A 25,985-nucleotide genomic window follows, 5' to 3' on the forward strand; every position below is an offset into this window, starting at 1 on the left:
AGTACCCAACTACCAATAATAATAAATGTCACCCTAAAACAAGATGTATGTTCATTTTAATATATCCATAATGTTTTTTAAATGTAATTGTAATATTCAACTGTTCATAACTTAGTACACCTGACATATTTTCAGTATCAGCAAAACCTTTGACAATGTGTTGAATACTGTTGATTTTTGAATGTTGTCTCTCGACGCCGACACGGCGTCCAAATGTCACCCATATGGCCATAACAACCCCACAGTTCCAAACATGATGTTAGTTTAATATGCCCATTATCCTTATTCACTTTTTCAAATATCAACCACGCTATATCATGCAAATAAAACCTGTCTATAATTTTTGGTCGCATGGGTATAGGAGCAGTCGTGAAAGTTGTATCGGTTCTTTGAAATCGTGAAAAGCAACAATGTACAAAAAGAAAATACATCCCTGCTGCTTTGGTGTGATTTTCCACAGTAAATAATTTGAAAAGTGTTTTGGTTGTGACTTAAACGTCACAAATACTAGTAGTATATCCATGTTGCCAAAACACCATGTATAGCCTTTATGCTGCGGTGAGTGGAATCTTTTGTTGAATCGCAAGTGCATGTATGATTGAGACTGAGGTTGTCAGTGGAATACCTGTTGAAGGGTAAGTCTATTAACAGCGGAGTGATAATGTCGCAGATGTTATCACAGAAACTGTCAGCATCGACTGAATCGTCCATGTTGGGCTAGGGATGTGAGGCGCTGGCAACGTGGCACTGGGTACGATATCTGTGTTGTCATAGCAACACGTACACGATGGTATACTTGTAAATCACAATGAAAACACTTTTTGCCAGTTTAGATGTAACAATTCTTAGAGTACTGTTTCTATTTTTATCCAAATATCGAAACGCCATACCCTTTTGACAGGCGATTCCATGTCCTCCAACCCAGCCTTCATCACATCCACCTCCACAAACTCCAGTTGTCTGGTTACAGGACTGTCCACAGTGGCAGCTGTAGCTACAAGAATCTCCAAACTTCCCTGCTGGACAGGACCCTGACAGGAGAAGTGTTGGTAGTAACGATCATAAACACTTTGACGAATTATTTTCCTGCAGCTGTTTTTGGTAGGTATGTTTGTCCACCAAAGACTACTTACCTAAAGCAACAAAACAGCAAGCGACCATACATTGCATATTGGAATGTACACGTAAAACACATGTTATACTCTATGTCTCAAAGCTATGGGCTATATGTTCAAGTATTCCTATGACGCCAAGGACATTTGGGTTTCCGAACTGATTTAAAAGATGACAGTGCTAAAAAATAACCTTCGTGTTCGAGCTAGTGTCCCTATTGTTCAAAATCAGCATGAATTGTAGCAAGCGCTCAATGGAGTCGCGGTGGTGAGAATCGACGGCTGACTGCTGGTATGGGGAAGAGACTTGCAGATGTTATCAAGGGGTGGCGGGACTGGTTCTCGGGTACTTATGTAGTCGCTAGTGGTGATTTATAAAATCACAACAATCACTATTAAGAACTATGTCAGATTCAGATTGGTGACGTATTCATCGTGACCATACTCTCCTACAATATTGATATTTATCTTTTCGTATATTCCTCTCAGGTTGCAAGTCAATTATTACTTAATTTCAGTTTTGGTTTTTGTCTCAGTCACAGTAAACTGTCTTACGGTTACCACTTTGTGGTGTTTTTTGCTTATATATGCTACAGTTACCAGTGTAGTTTTGGTGGGGTTTTGAGTGTTTTGGTACTGATATAAATTGAAGTGGATGATGCTTGATTTATACTCATGTATATGTGAAACTTTATATGCAGTTTATAATGTAGCCACACTGGGCACATTCTCTTCCCACAGATGTTACTCCTGTCATATCTTCCTACGTAACCTCTGTTCTAATACGGCCCTTTCATGGTGTGAGCGTTCGAGACTGGTGATAGGAGGCAATCAGATTTAGTTGTTCAATCAGCGACGTTGTTTCAAAAGTGATCATTCGCAAGGCCTCGGTAATTTCCGTATGCTTCGAGAAAACTAAACCTTTTCCCCTGCGCGATGCGCAAACGTTTCTTCTAGACAGAACTCAGTCTTGTTATGGCGGATCAGTGGCATCTCCATCGACCTCGTTGACAACGGACAAGCTTGCCATTAAACGTATTGTGTGTAACATCAACACAAGTCCCCGGCAGATGGGGATATTTACGGGCCCCATTTGCTTGTGTTAATCAAGTTGAATCTAAGTCAATGTGACACGTGTTCTGATTGGATAGAAAGTAGGAGATAATTCGTTTTGCAATCTTTTGCCGCTAGGGGATTTTACGAGAACCGGGAAATATGGCCGTATTAGAACAACAGGAGGTTCGTAGGAAGATATGACAAGTAACCTCTGTGGTAGAAAGAATGCACTGGGCTTGATCTGAAAATGTAACATTGTCAAATATTCATTTCTATGCTCCAGAACCATTTTAAAGGTCGTTTTACTATTCTGTGTTGTTGTTTGTTTGTTTTTTGAAGTGGTGAACAATAAGTACTTCTCCCTGCTCCCCATATGTGCTCAATTCTATCTCCACTTTCAATATGTAAACTTTTCTTTTTATCTGTGATGATCTGGTTCCTTGATTGCATAATTCAGACATAATCTTTCCAACACTTTCTCGGTCGTCTCGTTTGCCATTTGGGAGATTATTTACGAAGGAGACAGTTGACCCACAGGTGAGAATATTTCCCTGCTCCAAACCCACGTGTCCTGGATTTTTAAATAAAGGAATGTGGGTGTGCCTACAAGAATCACGATACACAATTCTACTTATTTTACCTTAATTCAACTAATTTATAACGCCTAGTGCTATATAGGTGTGTCAGAGAGCGCAAGCATGTATGTTTCTGTTTCCAAACGCAGTCTTAGCATTTGTACAGATGTAACTGGTGCTTCCACTGTGAACAGTGGAGAGTTGCATTGTTCTTTCCTGAAAGTTTTAGTATCTCTCCGACTGATAACAAAGAGATACAGTTCTGATCGTTGAGATGATTTAAGTTCACGTCATGCAAAATGCTCTGACGACATCGTTGACTGAATCCACAACGAAAGCTTTTTCTTTCGAGGACCTTTGTTGCTTTTTGTGCAATAACATTTTGAGGGTTTAACAGCAAATGAGTTGAACACAATGATCAAAACTGTAGTTAGGCTTTTATGTTTGTTTCAAATCCAGGGAAACAATTTTTGAGCTAACAAAAATGTAAATAATGCTACCAATTACTGGTTGTTAGAAATAAGGTTGGATTAGATCATGATTTCTGTATTTAGACCTGATTATCATGAAATCAGAGCAGAATGGTGTTTGGTGTTTGTCTTGAGCAACGTAGCTGAAATTTTGTGTTTTCGAATACTTTTTAATCCTTATTCATGAAAGTACCATTTTTTGTGAAAAATATCTTTGACTTGTTTAATGATAAATTCTTACTTACATATGTAGTTCTTGACTAAATATACTAGGTGACAACGGTTATACCGAACTGAAAGAGACCACTATTTTATTTCGTTACAACCGTAACTAGTTAAACTCAAAACCAATTTCTGCATAGACATGTACGTCAGTTCGCGTTAAATATATACAAACGTTGTTTACCGTACATATCATACTTGCAAATCAATAAGGTTTTGATATGTCTCCAACACACGATGACATTCAACCAAACATGTCACCGACAGCCTTATTATTGATCATATTTATTCACCGTTTGCCGGAACCTCCACGTTCATAAATACGTACTGACAATGTTATATATTCATTTTATGACCAGATTCTTCCACGGTATCTCCTCAATATCTATTCAATAAGACTAGATAATAACCATGATGTGTTAAATAGAAGCGGCAAAACCCTTTCCACGTTCATGAAATCTCTGTCCAAAGGCAGAGTCGATTATTACAATTGTGACAATAGCGAGGCAGATATTTGTTTCAGCAGTATTACAGCTGTATGATGTTGGTGTTGTTTTCGTTCGTTTTTAATTTGGTTTTATTATTATTATGCTTTACAGATTAAAAATAGTATGCATCAGAGGGTTCGGGTGATCCTGGCAAAGTCAGGCTGGTAAAGGCTCATCATTAGCTCAAGGCCCTTGCCCTCTACACGCAGTCCAGACAGCGAATGGGATTTTCTCCAGGAAACACTGCCCTATTCGAACCCACCAAGTTTTTCCGGAGAATATGTAGACTCCCCAACACTGCAGCCTTCTGCATTACTCAGAAGAAGGGCTGTGCTCCCAGTGGAGAACCCGGGCACTCTCTGATCTGCGCCAAGAGTTCAGGAGAAGTACCAAACCAGAGCACCGAGAACAATGGGGCGCCTGAGCAGTGTTCACTTTCGGATGCAAGCGAGACATTTCAAAAGGCGAGGTCTGCATATTTAGAATGCTTTTCCTGAATCTTGCCAATTACGTTGCTGTCAAAAGGGACATAAAATTCAATGATATAAATAAATTCATTGGCTTTATCAAAATGAACACGATCAGGAATTCTTCTCAGGCTGTATATGGGCCTATTCCACAGAAGTTTGAAAGCATCATTTTCCATGACGCCCTGTACATAGTCAGGGTCGTACCATGGATGGACCTCACAGCAAAAAACACAGGCATGGCAAAGACGATAGTTGAAACAACGAGCCATGTCATCATGTCGCTTAAGGTATGCTGTTTATGCCAAGGAAGGGCATCCACTGACAAGGTGTTGGACAGTCTCTGTAAATTCATTGCACAATCGACATTTCATATTAATATTTTCTTTAAGAATCACAGTTTGGCGATTGCGAGTGGGAAGCTACTGGTCTTGAGCAGCAAAACGAAAGCCCTCAGTTTCACATTTAAGACCAGCCGACTTCGTCCAGGCGAAGGGTTCGGTGGGATTGCTGTTCTGTTCCACACACTGCATGTACACACGATGCAATGGTTTCTCAGAAAGCTTCTCCTCAAATGACCGACTCTGGGCAGACTCATTTTTATTATTCATACCATCATCCCTGCATGATGTTGCTTGTAAAAAAATTCAGTCTGGACCGGACAATCCAGTGATTGTCATCGTGCTATAAGATGACAGAGCATGTGTCACTATGTGATAGCGATGATACCAGGTGTTCGCGAAAAGGTTCACCGGTCAAAACATATGCAAAGTCTAGTCAGTTGTCCACCTGAAATAATTCGAGAACGTATGGTACAACTGAGATAACAGATTTATTTTCGTCGAAACGCATTCAAAGGGGCGTACAAAGGAAAGTGAAAATGAAAAATATGTGAATGGATCACTGAAAATCAATGTTCACGAATTATTTATTCAAACTCGGCATTCTGCAAACCAACAACTAGCGTATAATAACAACAATGGAGACATTATAAAAAGTGATACTGTTTATCATTTATGACGGGCAATGGCGAGTTTATATTCCATTGAAGGAATACTGATTATCAGCGATACCGGAGAATTTATACTGAGTATTAATCTATCATGTATCATGATAAAAAAATAGAGTAAGCTTAGCACGTTTTCGCTGCTCATCACATCATTTGTGGATTGTAAAAGGTAGATTTATGCGGATGATAAAAAAGAGAAGATAGATTATGTAAATCATGTAATATTAATGTCTTAGAAAATCAACACCATTTTTTGCTCGTATGTCCATTATATGATAAACTACATAGAAAGTACCTTAAAGAATTTTATTATGTCCATCCATCTATAGATCTATATATTGTATTCTTTATCAAACTGTAACAATCATGATATTACTTATAATGTTCCTATGATTATATGTCACACTATGAAACTCAGAAAAGAATAATCACAGAACATCGTCTGAACGTCATAATTGTATAGAACATATTACCAATATCATTTATAAAACTGTTCTTTATTATACTAATATATATTGTACTATAGGCCTAAGGCTTTTCAGTATTAAATATAGCTTGATTGTATGATTGATTGATTGATATGTAGCTCTTAAATGAGAACACAGCAGGTTTCTCTCAATTGTACCAAATGACCTAATATAACGCTAACTCCTCACATAAATTCAGTGACACATAGAGGTCGACAAATGTTTGTGAACCACATTTTATGTCAATCTAATTGACGCTGCTTATCACTGAGTTTATTATGTGTGTATGAACTAGCGTCTTCGGGCTATTGGCATGATGGAAGCTGGCGGAAGTCAGTAAAGTCAGATGACAGCTTGCAGTGACCTGTATGTTCAATGTTTCTATGGACATCTGGAACAGGTATCAACAAACCAAACGTGTTGATGATCGACCCTGTCCAGACCGTTTTTCGTCATCGAGAGTAGTACGGATTGGAAATCAGGCTCTTCCAAAGATCAGGTATATAAAACTGGTGCAAAATATCATCATGTTTAGAAATCGTCTTCATGCTTCATCACCTCTTTGGTTGAATTACGAGTGACTGAGGAATGGGGCAGACTGCTTTAAAATCGAATTTAAAGCGGTATGCCTTAAAATTGAATGAACAACAGATCCATCAACCTCACGTCGTTTTACCACCTTAACACTGACGTCCTTCAAGATTGTTGGCGATCATGACATCTACTGTCATTCTGCACAACCGGGTGTTGAAGGTCTTTCCAATTCGTTCATTACTATCATGCAACTATTACTACAATTTAATATCGATCACATTTTTTGAAATTTTGAATTATTTCCGAGTATCAACTACAGTTTAAAGAATCTATGATCATGACAGGTATTGAAAGGGTACATAACAGATAATTTGAAAGGCAATATGAAGTTTGGCATCCCTAACCAAGTTTAAACAATGTAATTTGTTACTATTATTCGTATTGCGTCACATAAATAATGCTAATGCTGATGCGTCATAGCTGTATATAAAAAAAGCATTTTCAGGCTCTCTGTAATCCATATAAATCTGGAAATACACACTGAGATTCTATCGTCTATCCTTAACACACTTTCAATTTTGTATTTTGTAACCCATAAAAGTACATTCCATTATTTCAATATATCAAAATTTTAATCGATAATGCACGGATAATTTTCATTAAATCGTTCCTACCGTAGAGCTATGTCAGATCAGCTGACCGAAAATGGTTGTAAATATCAATGGAGGAAGAAAATAGGAACATTCCTTATAAATGTGTTCACTTAAGATAGTGACAGTGATGTTGTATAGAAATACATATATGCACAAACCATGGCAAACAGAAAGATTGAATCAGTACAGAGGCAGTGGGGTAAACTCACCCAGTATAAACAGTATCCAACACTCTGTCACCAACGCCCACAGAAGCAGTGTCCTCACATCCGCCATGTTGGACAACAAGGAAGCGATATACCCCGGGACTAGGTCGCATAACGCCTGCATTTAAACAGGTGCAATTAGTGCGTACTACGTGTTTTGTCACCCTCACACGGTATATTATCAAGGCAATTCATTGCCACACATAAATTGTTACCCCTACCAAGAGATGTGTTTTGCGGGTTATCCCAAGGGGAGACGCCATTTCATCCATTTTAAAAGGTTGGTTTTTTAAAATTCACGGTGAAAGCAATACTCATTTACCCTGCATTACAGAGGTTGCAACTGCCGTATAATACTATTTTAAGAAGTGTTTGCAAAACCTATTGCTTTCAATATAAATTAAAGTAAACGCACATAGAACCCATCATTTTATGGACCTTAAATCTGACATTTATATACTGATAGGTTTGAGTCAGGTTTCTTTTTCATTCAGTAAAATATTTTCTGTTCAGTTTCTCTAGTGTGAAGAGCGTCAGTGCAATGAATGTACGCTTTTGGGATACACCAGTCAGCGATATTGATTATCTGTGCCACATTAAAATGATGTATTTTGTTGTATGTCCTATATATCACGTTCAACCTTTAGCAACTGCCAAAAAATATAGGGATTCATTTGTTCGTGCTTTTTCTATACAAATATTCCTCTGTGTGTGCAGTATGAAATGAACACGCCTAATTTCCGCTGTCCGTTTACTCGGCATTCAGTCTCATGAAGTACAAACCGTGCATTAAAGTTCCGAATTATGTCAGTGTATTGACATTAGTTTATTTTAAAAAAGAGTTGAGTTTGTAAATTAGGATCACGTGTCACGACGCTGTGTACTCAGCGGTTTACCTTCCTTATTCCCGGTGTCCATGCAGGTAGGAAAGGTACAGTAAGCCCCCATGGTCCCTATAGTTTGGCATGAAATGCATGTGGACCCGTTTTTTTGTAAATATCTCTTCATCCAATGACCCAGTCGATCTCAAACTGTGCAAGTGGATGTTTTGTCAGACAACCTAATCACATTGTAAATCACCGATTTTATGCATTTGTATTAAAGAATCTGTCTATGTAACTGTCAACAAAATAAACAGCAGAACGGAAACTGCTTGCAGAGGGAGGGAGCCAATGACCTGTAACAGCGGCAGTGTTGGGTCATAAAGGTAAATGCACGTGCAGTTCATGATAGTTACCTGTGCACTGCACAGTGATAGACCGTTTGGATCATTCACATTGACTACTTCTAGCTGTCATCATGAAAGCTTATTCAGATGATGCTAAACGTTTAATTAGAAACGTGTTGAATTTTTTTTTAAAGAGAGCAAACGTAGCAAACCGATTTATAAGGTGTCGGATTACATGAAACGTACAACTTTTGCTCTTGGCATGAAAAAAAACATCGTGCTGCAAATTGTGAAAAATAAACCAACAACCAATAAACAAAACCTTGTACAAAAAGGTAGGCCAAACTATAGTATGGTGATCTGCCCTCAGTTGTTCTGTAGCCTGTTTTTATATTGTATCGTCCTCTATAGTTAAAGTATTTTAGATTTAATTACTAGTTTTAAGTATATATCTGTGATAGTCGAGTTGGTTTTACTTCCTTTGTCGACATATATCTTAAAATGATTACCTTGTTTTCATTGCTATATGGCTGTAATGTTGCCGAGGCGATGTATAATTTTAACTCACTCAATCACTCACCTTACTGTATCTAACATTTCATGCAGTGTAGATATCCCTGTACCCCTGTGTTATGGCTGTATTTACTCGATCGACGCAAATCATTAGCCGTCTCGACTACTGTAACTCTCTTCTTGTCAACCTCCCTAAAAAAGATTCTATCACGTCTGCAAAGAGTACAGATTTCTGCTGCAAGAATGATTACACGCAAGCTACGCACTTACCACATCACTCCAGTTCAGGAATCTCTCCATTGGTTGTCAGTTCAACAGCGTATCTTCTATAAAATTCTGTTACCGACTCATCGAGCCCTCTACAGGGAAAACAGCCATCTCTACCTTAAAGAGCTCACCAGCAAGCTTCTCCGATCAGTTCCTCTTGCCCCAACCAGTCTCCACAAGCAAAAGGGGTGGCAGAGCCTTCTCCATTGTTGCACCTCAATTATGAAACATTTTACATCAGATTCACCATCTGTGAATCCACTTTTAAAAGCCTAATCAAACTTTTCTGTTGAGAACTGCTTCTAATATTTGCCATTTCCCCCCTTTCACTCTACTACTCCTACATATACGCCAGTGAGCAACTAGACAGATGGATACCAGGGGCTATACAAATGACCTATTATTATTATAAATTACAATAGCCGAATTTAAGGAGTCTGGAATGATTTTCTTGCTCGGTGCCAATCGGATATATCGATTCTTCTGTACCGCGACTTCCAAATATCACAACCCGTGAACGTCTGGGTTAGATTGATCTTCAGTAACCCATGCTTGTCGTAAGAGGCGACTAACGGGATCGGGTGGTCAGGCTTGCTGACTTGGTTGACACATATCATCGGTTCCTAATTGTACAGATTGATGCTCATGCTGTTGATCACTGGATTGTCTTGTCCAAACTGGATCATTTACAGACCGCCGCCATATAGATGGACAATTGTTGAGTGCGGCGTAAACCTAAACTCACTCACTCACTCACTCCAAATATCACAACTAAGTAGGTTTACATTCGTTCTATCTTTTGACTTTGAACGTTTCATCACAGTTAGGTACATACTTAAATGGGGTGACACGGGGTATCAGGCAACAGAAACTGTCGACGCAACCTCCCTCTCCCTGTCACCCTGGTCTACACTCTCCAGGACACACACCACTGACTGCATCCCCTCACCTGTATCACACCTGTCTGCCTGTCACCCTGGTCTACAGTCTCCAGGACACACACCACTCACTGGATCTCCTCACCTGTATCACACGAATCTCCCCGCCAACCTGGTCTACAGTCTCCAGGACACACACCACTGACTGGATCTCCTCACCTGTATCAGACCTGTCTTCCTGCCACCCTGGTATACAGTCTCCAGAAGAAACACAACCGACTGTATCTCCTCACCTGCATCACACCTCTCTCCCTGCCACCCTGGTTTATTGTCTTAAGGACACACACCACTGACTGGATCTCCTCACCTGTATCAGACCTGTCTCCCTGCCATCCTGGTCTACAGTCTTCAGGACACACACTACTGACTGGATCTCATCACCTGTATCACACCTCTCTCCCTGCCATCCTGGTCTACAGTCTCCAGGACACACCCCACTGACAGTATGTCCTCACCTGTATCACACCTGTTTCCCCGTCACCCTGGTCAACAGTCTCCAGGACACACACTGCTGACTGGATCTCCTCACCTGTATCACACCTCTCTCCCTGCCACCCTGGTTTATTGTCTTAAGGACACACACCACTGACTGAATCTCCTCACCTGTATCACACCTGTTTCCCTGTCACCCTGGTCTACAGTCTCCAGGACACACACTGCTGACTGGATCTCCTCACCTGTATCACACCTGTCTCCCTTTCACCCTGGTCTACAGTCTCTAGGACACAGACCACTGACTGGATCTCCTTACCTGTATCACACCTGTTTCCCTGTCACCCTGGTCTACAGTCTCCAGGACACACACTGCTGACTGGATCTCCTCACCTGTATCACACCTGTCTCCCTGCCACCCTGGTTTACAGTCTCTAGGACACAGACCACTGACTGGATCTCCTCACGTGTATCACACCTCTCTCCTTGTCACCCTGGTTTACAGTTTCCAGGACACACAGCACTGACTCAATCACCTCACCTGTATCACACCTGACTCCCTGCCACACTGGTCTACAGTCACCAGAACACACACCAATGACTGGATCACATCACCCGCATTACACCTGTCTTCCTGCCACCCTTGTCTACAGCCTCCAGGACACACACTACTGACTGGATCTCCTCACCTGTATCACACCTGTCTTCCCGTCACCCTGGTCTACAGTCTCCAGGACACACCACTGACTGTATGTCCTCACCTGTATCTCATCTGTCTCCCTGTAACCCTGGTCTAGCTTCCGTTTGAGCACACTGTTGAGAAATCCCAAATTGCATGAACATATATTACAGTGTATTGCTCGTATTTAATGAACACTTTTACACATATAAATATATTTCATGCTATAATAGGATACCATTTGAGCTATGTAATCTAATCGTCTTCATGTATGAGCAAGCAAATTTCCTATTAGTCTTGATAGAAATATGAAATGAAACTTCAAAAAGAATAACCATGCTTCAGGCAAAATGTACATGTACAAATCGCTGAGGTAATCACGTGACTCGTTGCATATGATAGTTGTGTTTCACGCTAATCTACAGATCATGTTCAAACGTTTCATTGCCGTGTGTGGCACAACACGAAGCGACAAGAATGACTCTACTCACAATTAATGTATCACCTTTCTAATGTTGTTGTATATATAAATAATTAGTACATGGATTATAATGCATGTTGAGTATATATTCTAATCGCTATTCAATCTTGGTTTATGTGTAGAGTACATCATTGTATGATAAAGGCTGGCTTTGTATGATAGTACGATCATAGATTTTAAAGCTTGAAAATAATGTTGAAGTTTGTCTGTCAAAAGTAAATACAGATGTCTGTGAAGATGTTTACCTCCTCTGCAGTCTTCACCCATCCACCCTGGTGCACAGCCAGACGCACAAGCCCCTCTTATGTGATCAAAAGGCGCGTCTCCTGCACACTTCCTGTCAGAACAAGAGTCGATGCAGTTCTGTCCATAGAGTCCATTTGTGCACTCTATGGAGATATCGCAATGACGTGAACATATTGCAAAACGCCCATTTTCATTTGATGGTTTTAAGCTAAAGGTTGAGTCTCCTTGGTTTATTTGTTCTAACAATTTTAGGGATCCTAGGCAAAATGTAATAGTTAGCCATAACAAAGTTCTGATAACAGATAACTGAAAATTAATAATTTGATCTAAATGTCAAAACCAGGGAGACATCCCCTGTCATATGACCCGGTGTAACGATCACATGACGAGTTTACATCAGAACACTTCCTGTCAGTACACGTGTTCACACAGTTGACTCCGTAGTGGTTAGCGTCACATTCTACAGGCGTGGTGGGCGAACTGGCTAAAGCGCCAGGCTAGTGATCCAGCGAGCTTGAGGAGACGGGATCGAGTCCACCTGTGACCGGGTGTAAAATCCTTGGAGTCAACTTTGTGTGCAGACTCTTTCAGTGTTGTCACAACCCCTAGTGTACAGTACACAACCCTGTGCACTTAAAAGAACCCACGAATCCGTTGGTATATGACCAGATGGTGGCCACATGAATACGTGCAAACACCTAGTTGCGGGTACACCAACATGCAGTAAACTTGGACAAAATACTGTGACTATGTCCCACCCAGCTGTGAATGGATACCGCGTATGGATGGGAAAGCCACACTAACTCAGTGCGCCTAGTGGCTGCAAGAGTTGTATACTCCTCAGGGAGTTGAGATTGATAATACGACGTGCCGTTGAGACTGACATACAGTGATCAAGAGGACATATTATATGGATATTCACACAATAGCAAACGGGAGTATTCAGTGTAAATTTATCGATATTCACAGCTGGATATCGGCTCTATACAAATGTTAGTATGTATGTATGTACAAGAAAAACGAATATTCATAGTTTTGATTCGGGAAGTTTTTTAATGCATTATGTTCTTATCATGTTGAAAAGAAATCATATGGGATGTTAATAGATCAGCACAAAAAATCAAAAGGGACGTTCACAAATGACAGTTCATGTATTTTACACAGTGAAGTCAGTAATGAAGAAAAAACTTTCTTTTCAATATGATTCATAACTATCATATTACCGTATCAGGATTTCAACCCACATACATCAATTTTGATTTATCAGGGTTTTCTGAAGTCATAATCATAGTAAGGGCCTGCTGCTTAAATACTGTCATAATTACATGTCAGCGGTTTAAAGCAGTAATTAAAACAACACGGTCTTGGAATAAACAGGATTCGATTTGTATTTAACCATTACACTATTACATCAACATCCTCATTGGTTCATGAAATTTTGTTTAACGTTTAGTGTCATTTGGGACACATTCTCTTCACCTGTACCATTGTCATAATTTTGTTGCACTATTTGCACGGACATCTACGAATAAAAGATCATATGTTATCGATACATTAGGCCAATGGGATAGTCTACCGTCAAAGGTAAGGAATAGTCCGTTTGAAAACTGTCGTATCGGAGCAGTCCGCGTTTCCACCGATGTATAATTGCGGTTAGAGATACACAAACGTATTGCACACTAGATTGAGACACAGTTGCAGCACACTAAATTTCGACCTGTTGCGGGTTAACCTATCTGATGTTATTGAATGCGAATGTGGCGCGCCATGTAAAAATTCATTACATTTCTTTTTTTAATGCACTTTATATTATGACTTCAGGAAGTCACTATTCTGAGGTTTTAATTAATTTTGATGACGAAAGACACAGAAAAAGTGGTGCACTTGTGTCCAATCCTTTTGTCTTTTGGACGATAAAACCTCTATCACAGACCCATAAAAATATCTCCTGTCTATTTGCCATCCTGGCCTACAGTCTACAGGATTCACTGACTGAATCTCCTCACCTGTCTAATACCAGTTCCTCTTACACCATGTATTACGCCTCACCTGTATCACACCTGTTGCCCTGCCACCCTGGTCTACAGTCTCCAGGACACAAACCACTTACACGGTCACAAGCCTCTTCAGCGCAGTGACAAAATTCACAGCAGGTTTCTCCAAACAACCCAGGGCTGCAAACTGAAAATAGGTGATACGGATACACAATAACAATGTAGATTTGCATTACAAATGAGAGTTTGTCCATGTCGGATACCTGTTGATATATGAAGGGTCTATGTCCGATTATGGCATAAAAATATGTGTGCCTTTTGTCACATGAACAGTAACCGTACAGAAATTTAATACACTCCTACCATATATTTCGACCTCACAGAGATTGAGGTATGTGGCGTTTGATATTGAGAAATATCTTCCAATGCCATCACATGTTGCACTGTAGATCCCGCCGTTACTGACTCGGGTGTCGTATGGGAAGGCATAGCACGGGAGGCCCGTAGAGGAGCTCGTGTTACTCAAGTAGAGCACACAAGACCGGATTCCTTCTGGTTCTAAAATAGATTTTCGACTAGCTATTATTCATATCTGCAGACAGTAAACTCGTTTACAATAAATGATATTTTTATTGCTACATTAAAGAAAAAAAAAAAGTGAAGTTTTAGAGAGGCATGTCCTTTGTCTCCCGTTTTCACTTTCCTTAGAAAGAGTAGATTAGTTGAAATAAGAATGCATGAGAATCGTCTAAATGATTACTTCAGGTATTATCCAGAATGAACTATTCTGATGCACATCTTGCCATCGGATCTATTGAAACCTATTTTGTCAAAATGAAAGAAATACATAAAAAGAATATTTCAAAACTACTGTAGCCAATTGCCAGTTACTTCAGTCCTTACTGTGCGATGACTGATATATCTTGACATCATGTATTCCGTACTACTTTCCTAGGTCCACCTTCCTCAAACCCCATGTATTGTCATCTGCGTTGAAACAGGAACCACTGTGCACATTCTGGCCCCTGTTCCCATCTACAGCTTTGTCCGCAGACCATGAGTTTGAATACAGCCTAGTAGGGGAGGAGGCGTTTCTTTTGAGGGCAACATTTTCTGATTTAAAAACAAATGTTTCAAGCAATAATTTCCGCAGCCAATTTTAGCATATGTTTGCCACTGCGATATTCTATTTGTTACATATAGTAAAGGTGTGATTATGAAATGAGTATTTTATAAACCTTTAAGCAGTTCACAGTGTTGTTAATTCAGTAAAATGTAAAGGTATTAACAACAGACCTTTCTGACAGTTAGCTCCATGTCCTCCAACCCAGCCGGAGTCACAGCCTCCTCCACAAACTCCAGTCTTCTGGTTACAGGAGTCTCCACAGTGACAGGCGTAGTAGCAGGATCCACCAAACCTTCCTGGAGAGCATGTTCCTTTTGGACATGCATGTTCGTGTTTAATATTTAGTAAATAGTTCTTGTCGCATATTCAATGATTCAATCGCATAATATCTTCAAAACAACGTGATACATCAATAACTGACCATTCAAAACTTTGTAGGTACAATCAAGTACGCCAATTTTTCCAAAATCTCAAACAGCATCATAATTCAGACCAACACGTTACAATATTCAACTTCAGCTTCAAAGATTTCCAAAAATTATATGGTAGACATTTGGAATTTCGATGCATCAGAAACGAATATTGTTCGACTGCCTGTTTTAACTTGTACCATATATGTTCATGTTATTTCCAGGTCATTCATTGATTAAGCTTTGCACTGTGTGACTGGTGCCACCGGTAGACGAGGATACGCTCACCGTTTCGTGAACACTTGGTAACATCACTATTTTATAGTTATTAATAAATGCTTGCTCGTGATGTAGTCCGTAGCTTACAGGTGGCTCCGCTTTTGGCCGATATCATCTATTGTGGACTGACTGATCACTGACTCACTTTTCATGTAGTTCTTAACTGGACATTTAACTTACGGAACCAACCTTTAAATATAATGGCAATAATTAAATTTAATTGATAAACACGAATGGTAAAATGGAAAATGACCAACGAGTGATAAGGTCATGTGCAAGCCTCAAGAGACTATGTAATCCGTAATACGATGGCAAGCATTATTCATCCACATATACCATGGAAGAAGAAGAGGATTCGAACTCACATTCTCAGGGTCAGGCACCCAATCACCAGCACACAAGTCAGCCATCTAACCCACTCAGTCAATCAGTAACCCACATAAGATACATTTCACCACCTTGTAAATGGCATTGTGTATTCATGTCCATAATTGTCAGCAAATTATCTTTTTTCAGTTGTTTCCAACAGCGAGGAACGTTTTAGCATGACATCTTTTATGTCATGTTGGTATAGGATAAATTATACAACGTGGGTATATCTTCATGTCTACAACATGTATACACAGTCTGTATATCACGGTTCCATACAATTTTACTATCCTTTTAAGTAGTCCATGATCAGTGATTACTGCCGAGGGTAAAACAGCCGTGGCAACAATGCTGTACAATACGACAACGCAATGACAAAGATGGACATAAAGAACAGAACATCAAAGGAAACATACAGTGACACTGGCCGAGTATTGACTGTATCCGGCTGGCTAATGTGACCAGGAAGCCAGATATTATCCACGCACCCGCCATGTTGACAACCAGGAAGTTATTTCCGCTTGGCTGTATGGCTGGGACACAAACTATTTCCTGGGTAGATCTAATGTTGCTCACCGTCAAAATACACACTGGAGTCTATAAGCGGGGGATTTGATTACATTAAATGTAAACATCTGAAGTGCATGTTTATCCGTGCCCGTTATGCAAACTTGAATCAAGTGGGCTAATGACATTCAGCATTCAAAAAATGTCATGAATTTACGTGAGAGTACATTTGGATACCTTTTTGTCCCCAAACAGTCTTATTGCATCTTATTGTTTTGTGCGCCATTTTCAATCATCGAACATGTCGAGGTTTTTCACAAAGCCATAAAGCGTCTTCTGCTGGTTAAAGTCAGTTGCGAATGTTAACGAATGGGTCTAGATGTCATTTGGAAACTTTCAACGTAAACTTATGTGGTCCATGGGTGATAACTCCAAGTTTCGTTTTTTCAATCACCTGATCAAAAACCTAGTTCATGTGCACATCGAAGTAGGCTTGTGTAAATTGGATATAGTTTTTACGGACGACATAACTAATAGTCTTAGTATAATGCACATGCTCAAGTATAATTCATATTAATGTCATACTGGGCGGGTGAAATTAGCAGAGGTCACATGATCAAGAAATTGCACCTGAAAACCTATGCATCCAATTTAAGGAATTATTTGCTGAAGCTCAACCAAAGGCCATTTCTCAATTGCAAAGGTCTGAAAAAAGATCTGACGACACAGAGGTTGCTCAGCAGCCATGCTCTGCATTGGGTACAATGTGTTTAGCCCATTGCTGATGTTCCCCACTTGAATATTGCTTGAATATTGCTAAAAGCGGCGTAAAACTGAACCCATTCACTCACTCATTCTACTTTACTGTTTTCTGACTAGCTGATGGCAGTGTGGTGGGGTTGAATTTGCCATTCAACTTACATTTGTTCTTGTAGCATTACTGCGCAGAACGACGTCATTCATTTCGTGCAGTTGACAAAGGTTAATAATTCTCTGCAGTTATTATTATCATACAGATTTCGATATATAACAAATAAACTAAAGTTATAAGGAAAACACCACAAAGTGTGTTATTATCTTTTTGCATTAAAATGGCACAACATGAAATAATGCACAGTTATTTTATTCCAATAGTACATTGACCATGTTATTTGCATACTTATTCTTTCTGTTGTTCCCCGTGCGGTGAGTTCCCCGTGTTTGGTGTGACAACAAAATCCTGCCTAATACACAAGCATAAATGAATGAATTATCTCGTAAATATTGGACAGTGATAACATGAGTTACTTCAGGTGTATACGCCTTGAGGAAAGTAATCAACAGCTCTTGGAAGCACCATCTTTTGTACATTACATGATCAATATACATATGTCGACATATTCGTACTGAGCAAACTAACATATAATAGGAAGGGGAAAGTCTGAAAATCCGCAATAATAACACAAGAAAACATCATGTCCAAGGAGAATGCGATGAATCGCAATCAGAGACCCTCCTTACAGCTCACTCCACTCAGACACCCACAACCAATTCGTAAAACATACCTTAGGAATTGTGTGCCATTTATAGTACGATGTATTAGTGAAATGAATACATTTTCATGTGACAATATAAACGAACCAAACAGAGGCGACCAACTCAATTACAATTATCAACGCTGATCAAGTAGACACGATATTGCGTCGATATTGCTTTATAATACAAATGCAAAAAGGATGCATGGATGTCAACATTGACAATAGTGAAGACAAGTGTTGTTACGTGAGCTTAAATATCAAGAAATACACTACGTATAGTTTAATTGTTATATAACACGTCACCAGTTGGCAACGTGCGTAAATACATCTCCCGTGTCATTACATCCTAATGGTTTTAGGTGCATGATGTTGAATTATGTTTCTATATGCCTTTTTATCATATATTTATTAATTTCTCCTTGTGTAAGAAAAGACGATTATATGAGTAAACTTCTGATGCAAGCCAGCGAGAATATTTTCGTCCCAAAACAAGATTTGGCAATTATCATAATCTTCCGATTCTATGTCAATACACAACTGTCAATATCTCGATAAACATCATACTTAATGTCGTCTCAAAACGACAACCTCAAATCTTCAACTGTGACGGTGTAAATTATGTTTTAAAACAGGTTTGGATTTTGGTACGTGGGATAACCACATAGGCAACTACGAGTATATCTGTCAAAGCAAAATATACTAATGGAATCGAATACTAGTGTTACAAAGTCACATGATAACATGGCGACATGCATGTCAATGGTGTTATATTGTCCATACACTAGATCTCAATCAATTACCAGTGAAGATCCGGGTTAGAATTGATCTTCAGCAACCCATGCTTCTAAGATACGCTGACTGACTGACTGACTGAGTTTGGTTTTACGCCGCTTTTAGCAATCTTCCAGCAACATCACGGCGGGGGACACCAGAAATGGGCTTCACACATTGTACCCATTCTAAGATACGACTAACGGGATCGGGTGGTCAGGCTCGCTGACTCGGTTGACACATATCGTATCCCAATTGCGTAGATCGGTGCTCATGTTGTAGATCACTTGGTGGTCTAGTCCAGACTCGATTATTTACAGACCGTCGCCATATAGCTGGATTATTGCTGTGTGTTGCGTTAAAAAACAAATAGACAACAACTAGACCTCTATCAATAGATAGAGATACGAGACCAGATTTAAAAAGCAGTCCTCTTCCAGTTCACTCCTTATCGGCACAGATAAAGTGAGACGAGTGAAGGTATTAGGTCGTATTAATATCGTTATTCAATTTAGTATAGTCACCATCCATGTCACGTGATGTGCTGACAAGCGTTTCATACGTGCGTGGCTCTGTTGGCTCGTATATGTCGTCACCTTCCTGTTCAGCCACTTCATCAGATGCCCCGTCACCTAGCATGTCTGTGTTGAGCGTGCAATATGTCTCTGCATAGCCTTGATTGTTATCTGACATTCCATTGAGGCACTCATACGTTCCTGCTTCAAGGTTAGTTTCTTCGTTTTCTCATGATTGTTTTGTTTCAGGTTTCGAGAGATGACTTGTGTTGTAGTAATCGTGAGATTCGGGTCTCTGCAATGCTGCTCTGAAACATAAGGAGACATAAACAATCAGCAGCAGAATCGTCTCTACATTAATTCATGCCTCTTCACATCAACACCCTAGGTTAAAACACAAATAGCGTAATTGCATTACTATCCAGTGTCTTTTCCTTTTTTTACTCGTTGTACCACCACTCATGTTTGGGAAATGTAATAGATAATTGAATATGGTTGGAATCCGTTACCTTCGTCTTCTCCAGATGATAACACCGACGGCAACTGCTGCTGCTACGATTGCTGTCACTGTCACTGCAGGTATCAGTATTTCCTCCCCTCCGACTGGCTTGTTTTGCTGAGGTAAAGACGCTGGAACTGAAACAACACTTTTACCCTTAATGACAATTAGGTCACTGATATACTGTGACAATTTAGGACATTTTGCAGACACTGTTTATTCCTTGGTTGGCAGTCATACCGTTCACAGAACTTCAATTTTTCCGCTGGTTTGTGTGAAGTGCATATTCCGTTTACGATGACGTGTTCCTACTTTTTTAGTATGAATTCAGTTACCAGTTTCGTACACACATTTGGCGGAAATTATTAGTGCATGGCATCCAGCCAAATAGTTTTATTTTGCCAAAAGAGTGAATTTGAAGTTTACAATTCAGTTAAGTCTCCTGTATGGTTCATTTAAGTGGTTTGCTTTGCAGAATTAAAAAAAAGTGGGAATGAAATAACACCTTCAGCCGCCATGACAATTAGGTCACTGACAAATAATAAACTCTGTCAAAAAAGAAACGCAACCCCTGTCCTCAGATATGAAAAATTCGTTTGAATGAAGTTATTGCTTCCAAACTAAATTTTATTCGAATGTATTGAAATGATACACGTAATTAATGAAGATTGCCATCCAAACAACTGCATTTGTACGCATAAGTGTATTTTATTGCTTATTCCGTCACAACGCATGAAATGACCCTCATGGTGACTTCGCACAAAAAAACCACATGCAAATCATGAAAATGGCAGTTAATGTAGGGGTGTATAAAAGCCCATGTGCTTCCGTATTATATTCATTCATTTGTCGCCGAAAAGCTGTGTTAAAATGCCACGATTGAGTGCTGCCGACTGAAATATCGCCATTGGTCGTGTTCAAGCCGGAGAAAGTTTTTGGAACTGTTGCACGGCACCTAAATGTTCACAAAACAACGATATCCCGACTTTGGAGCCGCTACAACAACTTCAATTTGACCAACGATCGCCCGAGAAGTGGAAGGCCAGAATCACGACCCCTCTTCAAGATCGGTACATCGGGTCCATCACCTGCGTAATCGGCATGCCCTACCAACCGTGACTGCCACACAAATACCAGGTTTGAGGAGAGTGTCAGCTCAAACGATTAGGAACCGTCTGAAAGAAGCGGGTTTACGTGCCTGTAGACCAGTTGTTGGACCTGTACTACGCCCCGTACATCGACGCCGACGACTCAGGTGGTGCAACAACGTAAGGATACGGACTTTACAAAACTGGAGGCGAATCTGGTTTTCTGATGAATCACGTTTTCTTTTGCAACGTCACGACGGAAGACAGCGTCTGTATAGGAGACGTCATAAACGTTTTGCGCCCATCTGCGTCCGACAGGTGGACAGATTTGGCGGAGCAAGCGTCATGGTTTGGGGAACCATCTCATACAACCAGAAATCAGACTTGGTGATCGTTCCAGGGAACCTGACAGCCCAACGTTACATCAACCACGTGTTAGAGCTTCACCTTCTCCCGATTATTGACCAACAGACACAGATTTTTCAACGGGACAACGCCCGGCCTCATACTGCACGTGCAATAACTTTCTGCAGAATTCCAACGTCAATGTCTTGCCATGACCCTCTAAATCACCAGACCTCAACCCTATTGAACACCTGTGGGATACTCTGGATCGACGCGTACGTCAACGTCAGCCGCCGCCACAGACGCTGCAACAGCTCGCCGTTGCACTGCAGGAGGAGTTGAGAGCCATTCCCCAGGAAAGAATCCGGCGTCTTATCCGTTCTTGTCCAAGGAGATGCCGTGCAGTGATTGCAGCGCGTGGTGCTCATACGAGATACTGAGAAAGACGCCCCCCTGGTGACAAACTGGTGTCTGTGAGATGACCTTTGAAATGATAATTTTAAACATGCCCATCTGGGTTATTATTCTGCCAAATTTCAGACTTCTGTCTTAAATAATAAAAATGCCGTGTCGTCCTAAAACTTCAGATCAAAATCTCTAAAATACAGGGGTTGCGTTTCTTTTTTGACAGAGTTTATTATTAATGTTTTGGCAATTAAGAAAATTATTCCTTTTGCAGACATTTGTATTCTTTGGTTTAATACTGTCAATCATATCTGTCACAACCTCTATATATTTCCGCGTGATAGTTGGCCTCCTTAGGTGAATGGTTACAGCGCTTCCGTGATCGATGACATCTTCCTACCACGTGTACTATGAATTCAGGCTGAGGTTCGTGAGGTGAGGTGAAATTGGGTTTAACGTCGCGCTTGAGAATATTTCGCTCATATGACGACGTGCATGCGTGTGTATTTGTATGTGCGGTTGCTTGTTCTAGCCCAGACTTAAGCTGGTTTTATAGTGCTAGCCCACTGAGATACCATGCCGACTACATTACCGACCTTCAAAAAATTAACTCCTTCAGTTGTATATGCCGTCTGTAAATGTTATTTGATGAATACAATATTATGAACACATCTATGAATTGAATTTCATGGAGGTATTCCATTTCATTTAATGTTATAGCCGATTTGCTAACTTCGTAAATTTGCCGAAAATAGACACACTGCATTTACATGTACACTTCCTGAAAACACAATATCCTGCTGATGTAAATTCACCTATATCATGGACAACTACCGCAATCAAGCCAAGCTCATTTTATCATTAGCAAATGGTCGATAAATGTCCGATTATGGCAAAAGTATGTATGTGGCCTGTAATACAAAAGTAGCATCGTTCACAGATGTACGCCCAGTCCACTGACGATGTCTTCACATACATCAACACATACGTAATTATTAAACTTGTATCTATCTGTTAAGGCTCAGAAAAGACCATGACCTTATAGATTACAGCCTTAAATTCATAAATTATTTGAAAATTGATATTTTACAGATTGCTTGGGGCTATGAAACATATGAACAGTAACCAAATAGAACCGCAGTAGACTCCTACCGTATATCTCGACCTCACACATATTGAGGAATGAGGTGTTTGATATTGAGAAATATCTTCCAATGCCATCACATGTTGCACTGTAGACCCCGATACTATTGACAGGGGCGTCAGATGGGAAGGCATAGCAAGGAAGGCCCGCTGAGGATTTGTTACTCAAATAGAGCACATAAGACCGGATTCTTCCTGGATCTTAAAAGATATTTCCGGAGTAAAACCGACCAGCTATTATTTATACATTTTTAATCTCATTTACAATTAGTGATATTTGCATTCATACATTAAACGAAAGAAAATAGTGAAGTTTAAGAGTGTGTCTATTGTCTCAGTTTTGACATTTTCCAAGAAACATTTATTTAGATAAGATGATATAAGAATGTATCAGAATCATGTAAATGCTACTATTTAGGCATCATTTGTAACCTATTTTGTCAAAATTAGAGAAATACAAAAAGTGAATATCTTACAAATAGTTGTTGTTAATATCATTTAGTAAATCCTTACCGTGCAATGGCTGATATATCTTGACATCATGTATCCTGTACTGCATTCCCAGGTCCATGGTCCCCAAACCCCCCATGTCTTGTCAGCTGCGTTGAAACAGGAGCCGTGGTGCACATCCTGGTCCCTGGTCCCATCTACAGCTTGGTCCGCAGACCATGAATTGGTATACAGCCTAGTAGGGGAGGAGGCGTTTCGTCTGTAGGCAATATTTTCCGTTTTTGGAAAGTAAATTAGATGAACTATTTCTGCAACCAATTGTTATCATATTTTTGGCATGGCGTCTCATTCTGTTGTTTAATATATAGTAAAGAGGTGGCTCTGATTGTGCTTATTCTGAACATTTAAGCAGTGCTTTAACAGTCGACAAGTTTACAGTGTTGTTCATTCAGTAAAATGTATAGATATTAACTTCAGACCATTCTGACAGTTAGCTCCATGTCCACCAACCCAGCCAGCATCACAGCCGCCTCCACAAGCTCCAGTCTGATGGTTACATGAGTCTCCACAGTGACAGGGGTAGAGGCAGGATTCACCAAACTTTCCTGGTTGGCATTCTCCTTTGTGACACACATGTTCGTGATGTGAAGAATTAGAAAATAGCTTTTGTCGTATAGGCATATGTTATGAATAATGCAAATAATACCTCCAAAACAACGTAATACATCAATAACTGACTTTTCAAAACTTTGTAGGTACAAAGCAGTAAAGTCAGTGATAATAACATTCAACGAGCAGAAACTGTGGTCAAACCTCCGAAACAGACAAAGGCATGATATCCTTGATAAGGAGTGATATAATACCTCCCCTAAACCGCTGGTCTGCTTAAGTGCTTGACCCATTATACGTGATACATCAACTGACGTTTCACGACCGCGCAGGTACAATCGAGTATGCTATTTTCACCAGGATTTCAAAGAGCATTTTAGCTCAGATGCTGTTACAACATTCAAATGCTTCAAACCTTTCAAAAAGTTTTATAGTAGACATATGGAAACATATGGAACTGCCTATTTTGACTTGTACCATATATTTCCGTGTGTTTTTCGAGGTGAACCATTGATTAGCCTTTGCATGTATGTGCCACGTATGTGCCATGACCAGTGCCACGATTACGCTCACCTTTTCCGAACTAGTGGTATCAATACTATTTCATAGAGATTCATAAACAACATGTGAATGTTGTAGTCCGTATCTTACAGTCGACTCTGCTATTGGCAGATATCCTCTATTGTTGTGGACTGACTCACTATCACTTTATTTCTGAACTGAACATGTAACAGAATGAACCCACCTTTAAACAAAGTGGTAATTGATAAACATGAATCATGTTAAAATGGAGGATGACCAAAGAGTGATAACGTCATGCGATAGTGTATTATTTCTGTAAGCCCTCAAATGACAGCTAACCCGTAATACGAGTTTTTTTTATTCGTCTAAATATAGAGTGAAAGAACCAGGGGACATGCCATTTTGGGGGGATACTATTTGGGAATCAAGTTGTACAATTTATACATGGAACATTTCATTCACAATGTGTTATGAATTTCGCGCAAACAGGCCAATTTCGTACACGCGTGAAACGTGTTATTGTGGCTGCGTGTACATTTCAGAGATAAAAAACAGACTGACTGTTGAATTGAAACTCAGTTAAACGTTTTTTGAGATGGTGCCTCTGTTACGTTACGTGCAACTGGCAAAATTGAAGTTGGAACAGGACATATTTTGGCAAGAGCTCTTAACGTTTATCAGACGGTAATTAGTGAATTATAATCACCATTTCGAGACAGACAAATAACGTTAATGACAAAACTCGATTTGGTCGGCCATATGCGACAACCGGTTCACAAGACGTGTTCATCAGAACGACTGTGCTACTCACATATATATCTTCAGGGGTTAAAGACAATTTGTCAAAACTGAAGGCAAAGATCATCTGAAAATATATCATTAAAATATATTTTTTCAACAGTTGTGACACCATTTTAGCGAATATTGCTCTTTTTCAATGTTTATGCAAACCGATATCATTAGTCATTTCGACTGTAACAACAGACAATATTGTTCCAGCTGAAACTTGTTATTTAGATATTGACAACAGTTGCTTTGATATAGTTTTCAACATAATTCATTTAAGCTGATAAGAACTTCGTTTCAGTAATTACATAGTCTAGTTTATGTCAATCTTAATCTATTAGGAATAAGTTTAATAGTGTTAATTGTCGATTCATGATTAAACCGAACAGTTAACCCAGAAGTCTTTACGAAAACATATTATGTATTAACTACGCTAAACCTAACACAAAAATTCCCATAGTGGTTTTAAAACGTCTTGGGTGTTGTAAAAAATGATAAATACGTTTTGCCCAGCCTCGTGATTGAGTTGTCGTCGGTTCGAACAGATTCAGTGTCAACTAACAAGTTTCAATGTCAGTTTGAATACAAATCGCATTGAATCTTTTCAGAATCGACCCACGCATTTAGATTCAGATCCATATTTGCCAGCAAATTGTAGGTTTTTTCC

General features: G+C 39.7%; 1 protein-coding gene across 1 annotated transcript; it reads right to left on the minus strand.

The window, feature by feature from the left end:
• Window positions 1–28: 28 nt before the first annotated feature.
• LOC124269182 (platelet endothelial aggregation receptor 1-like) lies at window positions 29–23,664 on the minus strand. Its single transcript, XM_046704193.1, has 5 exons — window positions 23,465–23,664; window positions 14,341–14,535; window positions 14,033–14,164; window positions 891–1,031; window positions 29–33 (listed from the first exon to the last, which is right to left on the minus strand). Exons 1-5 carry the CDS (start codon window positions 23,538–23,540, stop codon window positions 29–31), a joined length of 549 nt encoding a protein of 182 aa, XP_046560149.1. The 5' UTR covers window positions 23,541–23,664.
• Between the last annotated feature and the right edge of the window lie 2,321 nt (window positions 23,665–25,985).

Source organism: Haliotis rubra, unplaced genomic scaffold (genome assembly GCF_003918875.1).
Source record: "Haliotis rubra isolate DU_JTF1 unplaced genomic scaffold, ASM391887v1 Scf1427, whole genome shotgun sequence".
Classification (NCBI taxonomy): domain Eukaryota; kingdom Metazoa; phylum Mollusca; class Gastropoda; order Lepetellida; family Haliotidae; genus Haliotis; species Haliotis rubra.

Bases quoted from the DNA above. Each gene is read 5' to 3' on its own strand.
- LOC124269182 (XM_046704193.1), bottom strand. From the start codon at position 23,540: ATGGGGGGTTTGGGGACCATGGACCTGGGAATGCAGTACAGGATACAT. The intron at 14,536-23,464 runs GTAAGGATTTAC...AATCTATTTTAG, and splicing joins GATATATCAGCCATTGCACG to AACCAGAAGGAATCCGGTCT. The intron at 1,032-14,032 runs GTGAGGCGTAAT...TTCTCCTGTCAG, and splicing joins GGGCAACAGGTGTGATACAG to GGTCCTGTCCAGCAGGGAAG.